Below are 11,778 nucleotides of genomic sequence, written 5' to 3'. Positions count from 1 at the left end.
AATAAAGTGTTTAATTTCGTGTCTCTTTACTTCTTTGTGGGAAAAACACGATGTGTGAACAAGTTAAAAATAACATTAAAATATATGTAGGAAAATATTTCTGAATGATTCAATTAAATGAGATTCATTTTGGTCAAAGACATTAAAAATGGTTAAATCACACCTAAATCATTCTGGGTTGGTTCTGGCCAGCCAAGAACAGGAAACAAAGGAAATGATTCATACAGACAAGAGAATTAGACAGCAGAAGATTTGAAAAACATCGCCTGGTCTAATGAGTCTTGATCTTTGCTGCATTGTTCAGAAGGGTCAGAATTTGGTGTACGCAGCATGGATCCATCCTGCCTTGTATCAACAGCTCAGGCTATGGGTGATGTGGGGGTGTTTTCTTGCAACACTATGGGCCCCGTAGTATCAATTAAGAATCTTTAAACACTACACCCCACCTGACTCCTGAGTGTTGTTGATGACTGTGTCCATCCCTTTATGACCACCCATCTTTTGATGGCTGCTTCCAGTAGGATAATGAACCATGTCACAAAACAAAGATCATCTCCACCTGGTTTCTTGAACATGACAATGAGTTCACTGCACTTAAGTGACATCCACAGTCACCAGATCTCAATCTAATTGAGCACCTTTGGGATCTGGTAGAATGCCTTATTAAGTCTGACTAATTTGTACTGATCAGAAGCAGTCACACCAGGTGTGGTTAGTATCTGAGTTACTGATGGCGATCTAATAATCATTACCCAATGATTTATTATATCTACTACAAAGTCTTGTAAAGGGAGTGGACTGATCCATGACGATCTTTTCTGGGGGGGTCTGTATTATTGTACAGGAGGGCCACAGGGAATCCATATATTATCTAAATCACCTCGCTGCCTCCTATATGGGACAACATGGATTCTCAAAATGTTCTCATCTAATGTATCCATTCATATCAATGTATGGTATGCATATAGGACAGTGGATCTGCAAAAAGTACAAAATGTTCAAATGCGATGTTGTTTTTATATAACTAAACAATATTTCTTCTTTGTGATCCACACAGATTTTCATTATTTTTGTTGTAATTCTGGTATCACATAGGAAGAGGAAAAGGGAAAAAAAAAACAATGCATTTTCCTGATTTGAGTTATTAATTAACTCGACTTTGGTGGGATGGCTTTGACTTCTGGGCTACGTTAGACCATTATAATTGTAAAGTTAACTTCTGATTTAATGACACTCCTAATTGGTGTTTGTTATGCATTTGTATATGACCAAGTACTATAAATGTGTTTAAGATGCACACTGTCCCCAACTTGAAGGGGCATTAAGAGAAAAAAGTATATTCATACTAATTTTTTTAAATATTTTTGATAATGGTAAATGATCAGGAGCTAATCATGAAGTGAGCAGGAAGAGTAACTTCACTATAAATAATGACCATATAATCAATATTGGGGGGGGGGGGGGGGTTGGTGCCCTATGCCTCTCTTCAGTACACGCTCCTGGTTGCTGTGTAATAAAATCCTCGTTTGTGCACCATATCTTCATACCGACTATTAAAAATATTTGTATATTGGCTAATTAAACTATTTAATCGGAAGAATTACTAATATGTTCTTATATAACGCAACATTTCTGGAGTGGATCTTTACAGTAAGCATGATTAAGTCAGACAGAAACCGGGGGAAGGGCTGTGGACGTTAACTGCGCACGTAACCGGGCCACGCTGTGCTCCGCGGTGACGTCACATTCCAGTATGTGCAGCTGAGTCGCAGTTTGGTCAGAAGAGGTCAAATATCCCCCAAACCCACCCAAAGGCTGCCAGTTCAACAAGAGATCAGCCGCTGCTGACGGATCATCTCCACGAAAATGGGCAACTGTCAAGTAGGCGTCATTCTCCTCCTAATCTCTCTGAGAAAAACACTGATTAAAGGCTAGATTTAAAAAAAAAATCTCTTGGCTTCGCTGGTTTAAGTCTGTATGAGCCATACTTTCGGTTCGACCACCGCCAGGAATGACGGCTGGATTATGTCTTTGTAGGAGTTTAAAACATGTTTTATTTGCATCATTTTAGTCCGTATAATGCGAGCCGCCCTCCACTTTTAAGGCTTTACGCACAACCCATTTCATCATACGGAACCTCTATTATTGCGACTACACTGACGAGATAAAGAGCTGTGAATATAGATTCTCAGTTAGCGCTGTTTCTTTAAGGTTCAAGCGGTGTAAACGCTGCAAATGACACCGTCTGGGAGACGCCGTATCGGGGTTTACGCAAAGGAAAGGGCCACTCCTTTGCGGAATTTCATCACGGTCCCGTTACACTAGTTCTTTTTTTCTTTAATGAGTTCGACTGTGCGCAATGAAAGGATTTCACGGGAGGCTGTGGATCCTGTCCTATCACCATGTTATTAATCAGTACAAATGGTTGACACTACTCTTTTTATTTGAGTGAGCAAATACTACAGCTATACTTTTAATGATTCAGCGCTGGATGTAGAGAGAAGAGCGTGAGATGAATTGTTTTTGTCAACACTCGACCACTGGAAACGTACTAACCATGCTAACCACTTCCTGGCTGCATTTTCCAGCCTGAAATGTAAAAAAAAACTAACAAAAAAACAAGTACAATATATTTTCTGAATCCACAAAGGCTTATCTCAGTGAAAACATATTCTATCCACTGCAAAAGACCTCGACTTTAAAATCTCATCTGGAAATCAGGGACTTTTCAATATTAGTCATATTTAATATTATAGAAGGGCAGAGCAGAATAGTCCAGGAGATGTCTTTCAGATGCTTCCTTATATACTGCTATAGGTAATATGGCTTGGCACATTGTTGTGAATAACTTGTGAACCTATAATATGTCAAACATTTTAAGGCAGAAAGAAAATTTCTGTGAGAAGTTTTTGGCAAAGTTCCTTTAAAAATGCTATTGATATATTTTAACTGGGAAAAGAAAAATAACTGGACTGATTAAAATGCAGAAAGAAGAATAGGTAGAATAAGGTCCAGTTATAAGGATACTTGCAAAGGAGATTTATTTCATATTTATTTATTTTATATGTAAGTATACAGGCTCTAATACATCCATAGACTCCGCCTGATATTTTGTTAAAAGTTGATTTGAGGTGAAGCTGAAGAATTCAAAACTCTCCACCTTTATTATTCCATCCACTTTGTGCAATGTAGCAGCACCACTGGCAGCAAAACAGCCCCAGCGCATGATGCTACCACCACCATGCATGACAGCTGGTACAGTGGTCTAAGGTTTGAAAGTCTCATCTTTACTCCTCTTGTCATTGTAACCAAAATAAGTCAGTCTTTGTCTCGTCTGACCATAAAAAAAAATTTCCCAGAAGCTATTTGGCTCGTCCATTTATTGGGGCTGGAAATTTCAGTTGATTTTGAAGATCTTGACTTCACATTTTAAGATTTGCTGAGTATTGTAAAACTCATTGCAATTATAATGTGATTTAATTGCAAATTATTATTATTATTAATAATAATTAATATTTTTGTTTGTGCCTTTCAAAACACTCAAGGTCACCTTACAACACAAAAATCAGGATGGATTATCACTGATGTGAAAATGAAAACAGATGAGTTTTGAGCTGAGATTTGAACTCTGTCAAAGACTCAAGCTGACAAAAGTGCAGCGATAATGGGTTCAGAAACAAGGTGCGGCACAGCTGAAAGCTTGAGCACCCGTGGTGTTAAATTTGAAATGAGGATCAGTCAGGAGATCAGCTGAAACTAAACAAGGGAAGGGGGCACAGGAAGGGGTCCTCAAAGTTAAACTTTGTCAGTATCTGTTTTATCCAGTATACAGTTATCTCACTTAAGTTATTTTTTTTTTGCTTAGAAATGGACAAAAAAAACCCCCAAAAACATGCCAGCCCCTATCAGTAAAACCTGCCACAAATGCTGCCATAGGATGGAGTCAGTCTGCGATCAGTCTGCAATTAAAGGGTGTCAAGCCAGTTATTAAATTTTTTTGACAATACACCAATGAAATGTCATAAATCATCAAAAATCCCATATCTGATGTTGTCTACACAGACAGAAATTCACATTTGTTACCTTTGTGCTCAGAAATCTTTGTGTTCTATAGAAATATAACCAGAATAAAACCAGCTGGGAGCATACATGCCAACCCTCCAGATTTTTCTGGGAGAATCCTGAATTTCAATGCCCCTCCCAAAAATCTCCCGGAGCCATCATTCTCCCGAATTTCTCTTGATTTTCCACCCGGACAACAAAATTGAAAAACCATATCCCACACTGGCCCAGTCAATTCCAGTTTCCAACAATGGCTACTACTACTGCAGCTACTTAGTTTTTATATTACTCTTATTACTTTTTCTGGGTCGCAAAATAAACTTTTAACATATTTTCAGGCGAGAATGTAGCTGTGTAAACTTCAAATATCTGAGCTGACGAGAACAGCAAACTCCCGGCACATTAAACATGACATATAAGTCACTTAGATAACGTAAACATGTTATTGTTTGGCTTTTTTCAGTGTCTTATTTGTTCGTGAGTAAATCGGTTTGGCTGAGTTTAAAGTTATTAGATTAGATTAAATAAAACTTTATTAATCCCTCGGGAGGGTTTCCACACAGCTGAATAAACGTCAAACAGAAGAAGGTTAGACCCTCCAATTTCACAGTTGCTCACTTCCAGTCTACCTGGCTTTCGGAGTACCCGGCCCACTTAGACCGCGAAGGCCAGTTCCGCCGGACAATAATAACGGTGACATTTAACTTATTTTATCCGATAAATAAACACTGCAAAATTAAAGGTTTTTTTTGTAAATATATGTATATGTATACCCCCCCCCCCCCCCTTTTGAATGTCTCCCTAATTCTGAGGTCTCAAGGTGGGCAAGTATGGCTGGGAGCCAGCTGAGATCAGACCCTTGAGTTGGGCTTATTGACAAAGACTCATTCAGACTGATGGCAACATGTTGGCATTGTCTGCAATTTTAGATTAGAGAGTAATACAGGCCTACGACAATCTTTCTACGTCTGTCCCAGGCAGATTGTGACTGCAGAAAGGTTGCCTCCCATCAGGCAGAGGTTTTTTGTAGATGCAGGAAGGTTGCTGTCCTGTCGAGCGAAGTGTGTCCAGTATTTGAATTTGTTTAATAACATATCGATATTTGGCGTTCCTATCGCCATACAAAATATTAAGATACTCGGCTGTATCAATGTTTCCCCTCACCCCTAAAATATCGCATATGTTATTTTAGGGGTGTTGTATGAACCTGTATATATGAAAATACCATAATATTCATGCCCATATATGTAGTCTAATGTATCTTTGCTATGGGAGACTGTTCTCTCTCTCTCTCTCTCTCTCTCTCTCTCTCTCTCTCTCTCTCTCTCTCTCTCTCTCTCTGTGAAACCCCTCTCAGCTTGCTTTTGGTCCCTCGATTGCACTTCACTGACTGCTTTCATTCATGTGGCCTCCACCAAGTTTGTTTAAAGAGTTCAGTTGCTGAATTCCTCAACGAGGAGCACCATCCCTTCCCCCAGCTGCCAGCTGCTCTTGCCTGCGATCAGAAATCCTTGCATAAACAGTGATTAGCTGTAATCAGTGTGTGTCCATAACAGTTACTGCATGTAACATTATTATTTTTGTTTTCTCAGCCCACAGTTTTTCCCTATGAAGATTTTGATGTTGTTGCTGACATCAAGGCCATTCGCAAAGCCTGCAAGGGGTTAGGTAGGTTGTGAATATGATGAAAACGGTACATTATTTAATTAAACTAGTCTCTTTAAACTTTGAAAGGATGCATCTGATTTCTCTGCATCTGATCTGTTGTGACTTCTTTTCAGGAACTGATGAGCAGGCTATTATTGACATCCTGGCAAACCGGAGTTCAGCTCAGCGTCAGGAAATTAAACAGGCCTATTTTGAAAAATATGATGACGTGAGTGCCATTTGACATGTTTCTCATTTCAAATGTGTAAGAAGCATTTTTTTTTTATGTTTCTGCTAAAATCAGCAAGTCTGTCTGGGATAGGAATTGGTGGATGTGTTGAAGAAAGAGCTGTCAGGGAACTTTGAGAAGGCTGTCCTTGCCATGCTGGATCCGCCGGTTATCTATGCTGTGAAGGAGCTCAGGAAGGCAATGAAAGGTCCGGGCACTGATGAAGATGTCTTGGTGGAGCTCCTCTGCACCGCTACAAACGCTGTAACTAGCAAAATATATATTTATATTGACAATCATATTGCAATTCAATTTCAGAGGAAATGTCTAACTTCCTACTTTTTTTTTTAACAGGACATTGCCATGTTCAAGGAATGCTACTTTCAGGGTTAGTACAATAAGCAACTTAGCAGTTTTTAAATCTCTTCTCCGTTTGATGAAATTACTAAGTGTGAGTCATCAACCTACACCTCATACAGTAGCTTATTATTTTTGTCTCTAGTGCTATGTCACATTTTGTTTAGTCAAGGCCCATCCTGTTTCCACTTCCCTTTCATTATTGTGCTGGCGCTGAGAGTTGATTATACTTACCACTATAGCTGGCTATATCCTCTGTGGTTATAGGCACTGAAATCTTATGAGTTTTGAACAGAGTAACCTCTGTTTAGTTTTCTTTTTATAATTATGCATGGAAGGAATTACATCATCATTCAAGTTTGTCGTTGTAATTTTCTACAGAGTGCGTATGATTATTTAAGAGTTTGTTTTATTAGGATTTAGAATGACTAGAACATTCTTTGGTTGATGTGTTTGATGGCTTTTAATCAGCCTGTGGATATGCTGGTTAGCTGAACAGATTATTAGCATGCTTTGTCCTTATTCTTCGGGTGAACTAGCTAATATGCTATGTTAGCACACTGATAGCTAAAGCTTACATTTTATAGACCTGAGCGATGACTTTGCTGACTTTGCTAGGTATTGTTGTTTTACTTGGGACAGCATAAAGCTAGCACAATAGCATATGCAGGGCACACTGCTAATAAACGTATAATGAGAAAATTATTAAATGTAATAGCAAGCTTCCATATAGTAGTCAAGCACCATGTTATAGTTATCAAATGTTTTATTGATGCTTTACGGGCCAATAACGAATAGCATAAGAGATAAATAAAACACAAACAGCAATTCAACAGTAGTTCAACAATTTTTATTATTAATTTATTAATTATAATAAAATAATAATAAAATCTTATTTTCTCACTTCAAGTAAAAGAAGGTTTGTATTCAAAAATAAAAAGGCTGGTTGCAAAATCTTTAAATAAGTTCTCTTCCTGTTTCCATACATTGAGTGTAAACACAAAGGAAAAAGGCTGTGCAGGTTAATATAACTGTGACAAATGTTGCACAGAGTAAAATAGAAATGGTCAGACAAATCTAGAAAGACCACTAGATTTGTCTAGTAATTGGTCTGTTGGTCACCTCAGCTATAAAGAATAAATAATAGCTTGTTAGAAAGATGCCATCATTCCAGTGCCCAATCCTAATAGTTTAGAGTGCTGCCCCATTTAACCAGGACTATGACCAAGTATGTGAAAATATTTACTTGAGTCATGTGCTCTGCTTCCAATATTACTTGTGAAGCTAACTAAGCAGCTAACTGCACTACTTCACTTTACACTATTAACTAGTTTTCTGATTGTTGCTGTACACTTTTATGCACAGCAAGGAAATGAGAATAGGTGAATGGTTGCAGGAAATGGCTAAAATGGTGGATGAAATCTAGGAATATACTAACATAAAATACTATCCAGAAAACACCAACACACTTGTATCGTATGGTAAAAGAATATCTGGTGGTCCTCATGCTTTGTGACTTTTCTCGGTGTCACTCTTGCAGTGCACGAGCGTGATCTTGAAGCCGATATCGAGGGAGATACGAGCGGGGATGTTAGAAACCTTCTCACAGCTCTTTTGCAGGTAAGTGGCCCTGAGTTTCTACTCTACTCGTGTAACTAAATTCCTCCCATCTGTCCCTGGACTGAAATCGAGCTCACTCTCCCTTCGCCAAACCATGCCATGTGAACACACACACACACACTGGCCAACATCCAGACAGCCTCTCACGAGTAAAACGGAGCCCAGATAAAGTTGCGTGAGTCAGATAAATAGACCTCAGTAAGGACCAAAGTCCTCTTAATTGTCTTCTTCCAGGGCAACAGAGATGAGAGTTATGAGGTGGATGAGAATTTGGCTGAACAAGATGCTATTGCCCTGTTTGAGGTACAGTTTCATTTTTAAATTATTCATAATGGCATCGTGGCAGATTTATTGACCCTGAAAAACATTAATATTCGCTGAACTGATGCAGGCTGGTGAAAGCCGTTTTGGGACAGACGAATCCACTTTCACCTACATCCTGGCCACCAGAAATTACCTGCAGCTCCAGGCCACCTTCAAGATATATGAGCAGGTTGGTATTTGTGCCCACTGCTGCAGTGATATTGCATATCTGCTTGCACATATCACATCACTGTTTCCTGACACCTAAATCACTACATAAGAAATATTTGTATATGGAAAGTGAAAGGTTACTCTGTAAGACATTTACAGTGCTTAACTCAGCTAGTTATACTATCTCAACAGCTCTCTGGAACAGAAATCCTCGATGCCATTGAGAACGAGACTGGAGGGACACTGAAAAAATGCTACACTGCTCTCGGTTAGTATGAATTAGAAAGCTGTCCATATTAAAATCTATGATTCTAGATTTGATTTAATTTGATTAGAAGATTAGAGAAGCAGTGGTAGCATCAAAATCACATGGCAAACTGCTAGTTTTTTGTATACTAGATGACAGGAAAGTACGTTGGGTAAACTCCTATTGTGCTATGCAAATAAAAGTTTCGTGTTTAATAAGCATATTGAAGAATAATAAATTGTTGCTGCAGGAACATATGGTTCATAATCTGCTGTGGAATTTAATGAAACCCTTTCCTCCTCCTCACAGTAAGAGTTGCCAAGAATCCCCAGCTTTACTTTGCGAGACGTGTGAACAAAGCGATGAAAGGAGCAGGCACTGATGAGGACACCCTGATTCGCATTATTGTGTGTCGCTCCGAGGTAATTCCGCTAATGATGCATGACCTTGTTTATAAGAAGGGGCCAAAGACTGTCAAGCTAAAATACACGATAAAAGATGATTAAAAACATTCACAACATGCTGCGATTACTAAACAGCTCACTGATTATTACATCTGTTTTTACAGTATGCATGTTCTTACACTTTAAAGTCACTTATAAGACTGTTCACTGCCATCTTCAGGCAAACTCTGGTAAATCCTGTCCCCTGGTTTATGTTAAGATACAAACGTATAGTATACAAGACATTTTTAAATGCTAATCAAAAAGAATTCAAACAAGTGCAGAATGTGGATCAGAAATCTACTCCAGAAAATGTAAATGATTTAGGCCCCAGTCACGTAGGTTAGAGACCAGTTGGCAACTGCCTGGCAACCTTTTGTCACTATGGAAAAATTTGTATTCTAGATAAATTATGAGTAGTTGCTTTAGGTTTCTGACAGTCACTGTGAAACTGATGTATAAGCCCTACTCACAGAGATTTAAAGTCAGTAACTTCATGGTAACCACTGGTTGCTAGAGAAAAATGTGTATTCCCAAAGTGGTTGGCAAGTGGTTGCAGAAGACTGGTGGCTCTAGCTTTGTAAAAACTGGTTGCAAAAACAGGTATATGTTGCTGCAACTAAAACTTCTATGTGATTGCTTTGGTCACCACAGTTATCAGCAATTTGCATAGAAGCACCACTTCAGAATTAACTCCCAGATGTTATCTGGTGATACTGGGCAGTACTCCCAGTAACTCCAGGTTGTCGATGCCACACCGTCTTTGCGACCACTTTCACCCAGTAACTTATAGTGACTGCTAATCAACCAGTTGGGGAATACACATTTTTCCCTAGTGACCAGAGGTTTCTAGGGAATCGCTGGCCTGTCTCTAGGCCTGTGTGAGTGAAACTTTAAACATGAGTTTGTCTTCTCCACATTTGTTAGAGGGTCAAGTTGAAACTGATTATTTCCATCATATTATATTTGGTAAATTCCCATGAGTTGACTTCTGGCAGGCTCGACATAAAGGCTAATTTAATTTTGTGGTTCTCTTTTTTTCAACAGTATGATTTGGAGACCATCAAGGACATGTACCTGGAGAAGTATGATGTGTCCCTTAAGGACGCCCTGAGGGACGAGTGCAGCGGTGACTTTAAGCGCCTCCTTCTCGCTATCTGCCACTGAAAGCCAGAGAGGCAGGCAGGATGGACGCGGGTTGTCTGGTTAACAAACTAACTTTACTCGGTCTCTCTGTATGATATTGTGTCCGGAGCAGGAGGGTAGTGGGGCGATTAAATAATTAACTTGGCTCGTGTCTTGTCCAAACTGACTTACTGTTAATGTGGTTGGCTCTCTATTTTACCTCCTTCACAGACGCTGACCTTGATTCTCTTACTTAGAACTTATCAGTGAGTGAAGCTGTGTCTCACAATTACTGCCCATTTCTTAGTCAATTTTTAATCTTTAATTAACCAGCATTTATATAGTGGCCAGTATAAAGCACCAAGATTTCTACAACACAAACAGGAGCCAGCTGTAGTCACACTGAATCAATTAGATCGAGCGTGGTGTGATCAGGTGGCTTAAGACTTGATAAGATAATGACGTTAAAAACATAAGACCTGTATTTACTTCGCTACCTGATTCTCTTGCATTCACTAATCTATTAAGACTTTCATGTAAGTATTATGCTTCTTTAGATCAAATACTTCTTTGACCTTTTTCACCCTCCGTGCCCCAAACTGTGCCTGTTATAACTAATGCAATCAGTCAGCATGGCTTTGTGCTTTTAAATGAAGAAATGTGAAATTTCGAGTTGAAGGAGTATTAGCTGGCATTATGAAGGCTATGCAATGCAATGGACTTGAATCTGAACTGTTCTCACAGCAGCGGTTATATATTTTATCAGTTTCTCATTGAAATAAATTATATATTGCTATATATTTAGTTGCAAAAAAAAGGAATTGACAAATCCAAATACACCTCTCCTTGTTATACATGTATTTTTTTTTTTATATATTTTATGACTAACAAAGAAGAGTGTTTAATACGGAGCATTATTTAGCATACTGCTTAGAATAGACCAGAGGGTGTGTGAAAAGAAATCTGATCGTGATGTTCAGGTTGATTTTTAACATGTGGAGAATCTGATGTCTGTGTCACTTGTGTGTCCGTTAATGGCAGCTGAGATTTATTCTTATGAGTGACCACTATTATAAACATATTGCAAAAAGATACTCAAATGACTTACAGCACATGAGATAGTCACAGCATCAGCCTGCTTATTAGCTTCTATATAGCCAAAGAATTTTAGTCTTACTGCTAATAAAGTTTCCTTTAATGTCATCATGTCTGACTTTATTCATACCTCAGTAATCCAAATGGCCTGGAACATGAACACTGAACATGTTACACTGAATGGGAAAAGGCTTACTATCATTTTATGTTCCGTGAAAGGAGACCCCACCTTCAAGTTTGTCACCACCCCTTTGCTGCTTTCGAGGACAGTGGGAAATATGGTAACAGCACGTAAATGTAATTTAATTTAGGAAATCAAAATGGGAAATGTTCACATGTAAAGGACACAGTTAACCAAGTTGGGAGGTAAGTGTTGAGCTTTCTTTTATTAACCTCAAAATATCTTTGAGATTGTAAGAATATTTGTTGTAACTTAACAAACACATTAACTCTGTGGATAAAAACAAATAAAAACCAAA

General features: G+C 38.6%; 1 protein-coding gene across 1 annotated transcript; it reads left to right on the top strand.

The window, feature by feature from the left end:
- The first annotated feature begins 1,725 nt into the window (after nt 1–1,725).
- On the top strand, nt 1,726–11,407 carry anxa13 (annexin A13). The gene is made up of 11 exons (XM_004551873.6): nt 1,726–1,881; nt 5,655–5,730; nt 5,844–5,938; nt 6,032–6,202; nt 6,293–6,326; nt 7,836–7,915; nt 8,150–8,218; nt 8,307–8,408; nt 8,582–8,657; nt 8,946–9,058; nt 10,127–11,407. The coding sequence occupies exons 1-11, from the start codon at nt 1,867–1,869 to the stop codon at nt 10,244–10,246; spliced, it is 951 nt and encodes a 316-aa protein (XP_004551930.1). The 5' UTR covers nt 1,726–1,866; the 3' UTR covers nt 10,247–11,407.
- Nucleotides 11,408–11,778: the final 371 nt, after the last annotated feature.

Source organism: Maylandia zebra, linkage group LG9, assembly GCF_041146795.1.
Source record: "Maylandia zebra isolate NMK-2024a linkage group LG9, Mzebra_GT3a, whole genome shotgun sequence".
Taxonomy (NCBI): Eukaryota; Metazoa; Chordata; class Actinopteri; order Cichliformes; family Cichlidae; genus Maylandia; species Maylandia zebra.
Note: the sequence above shows the minus strand (reverse complement) of the source record. Positions and strands in the feature narration are given on the sequence as shown.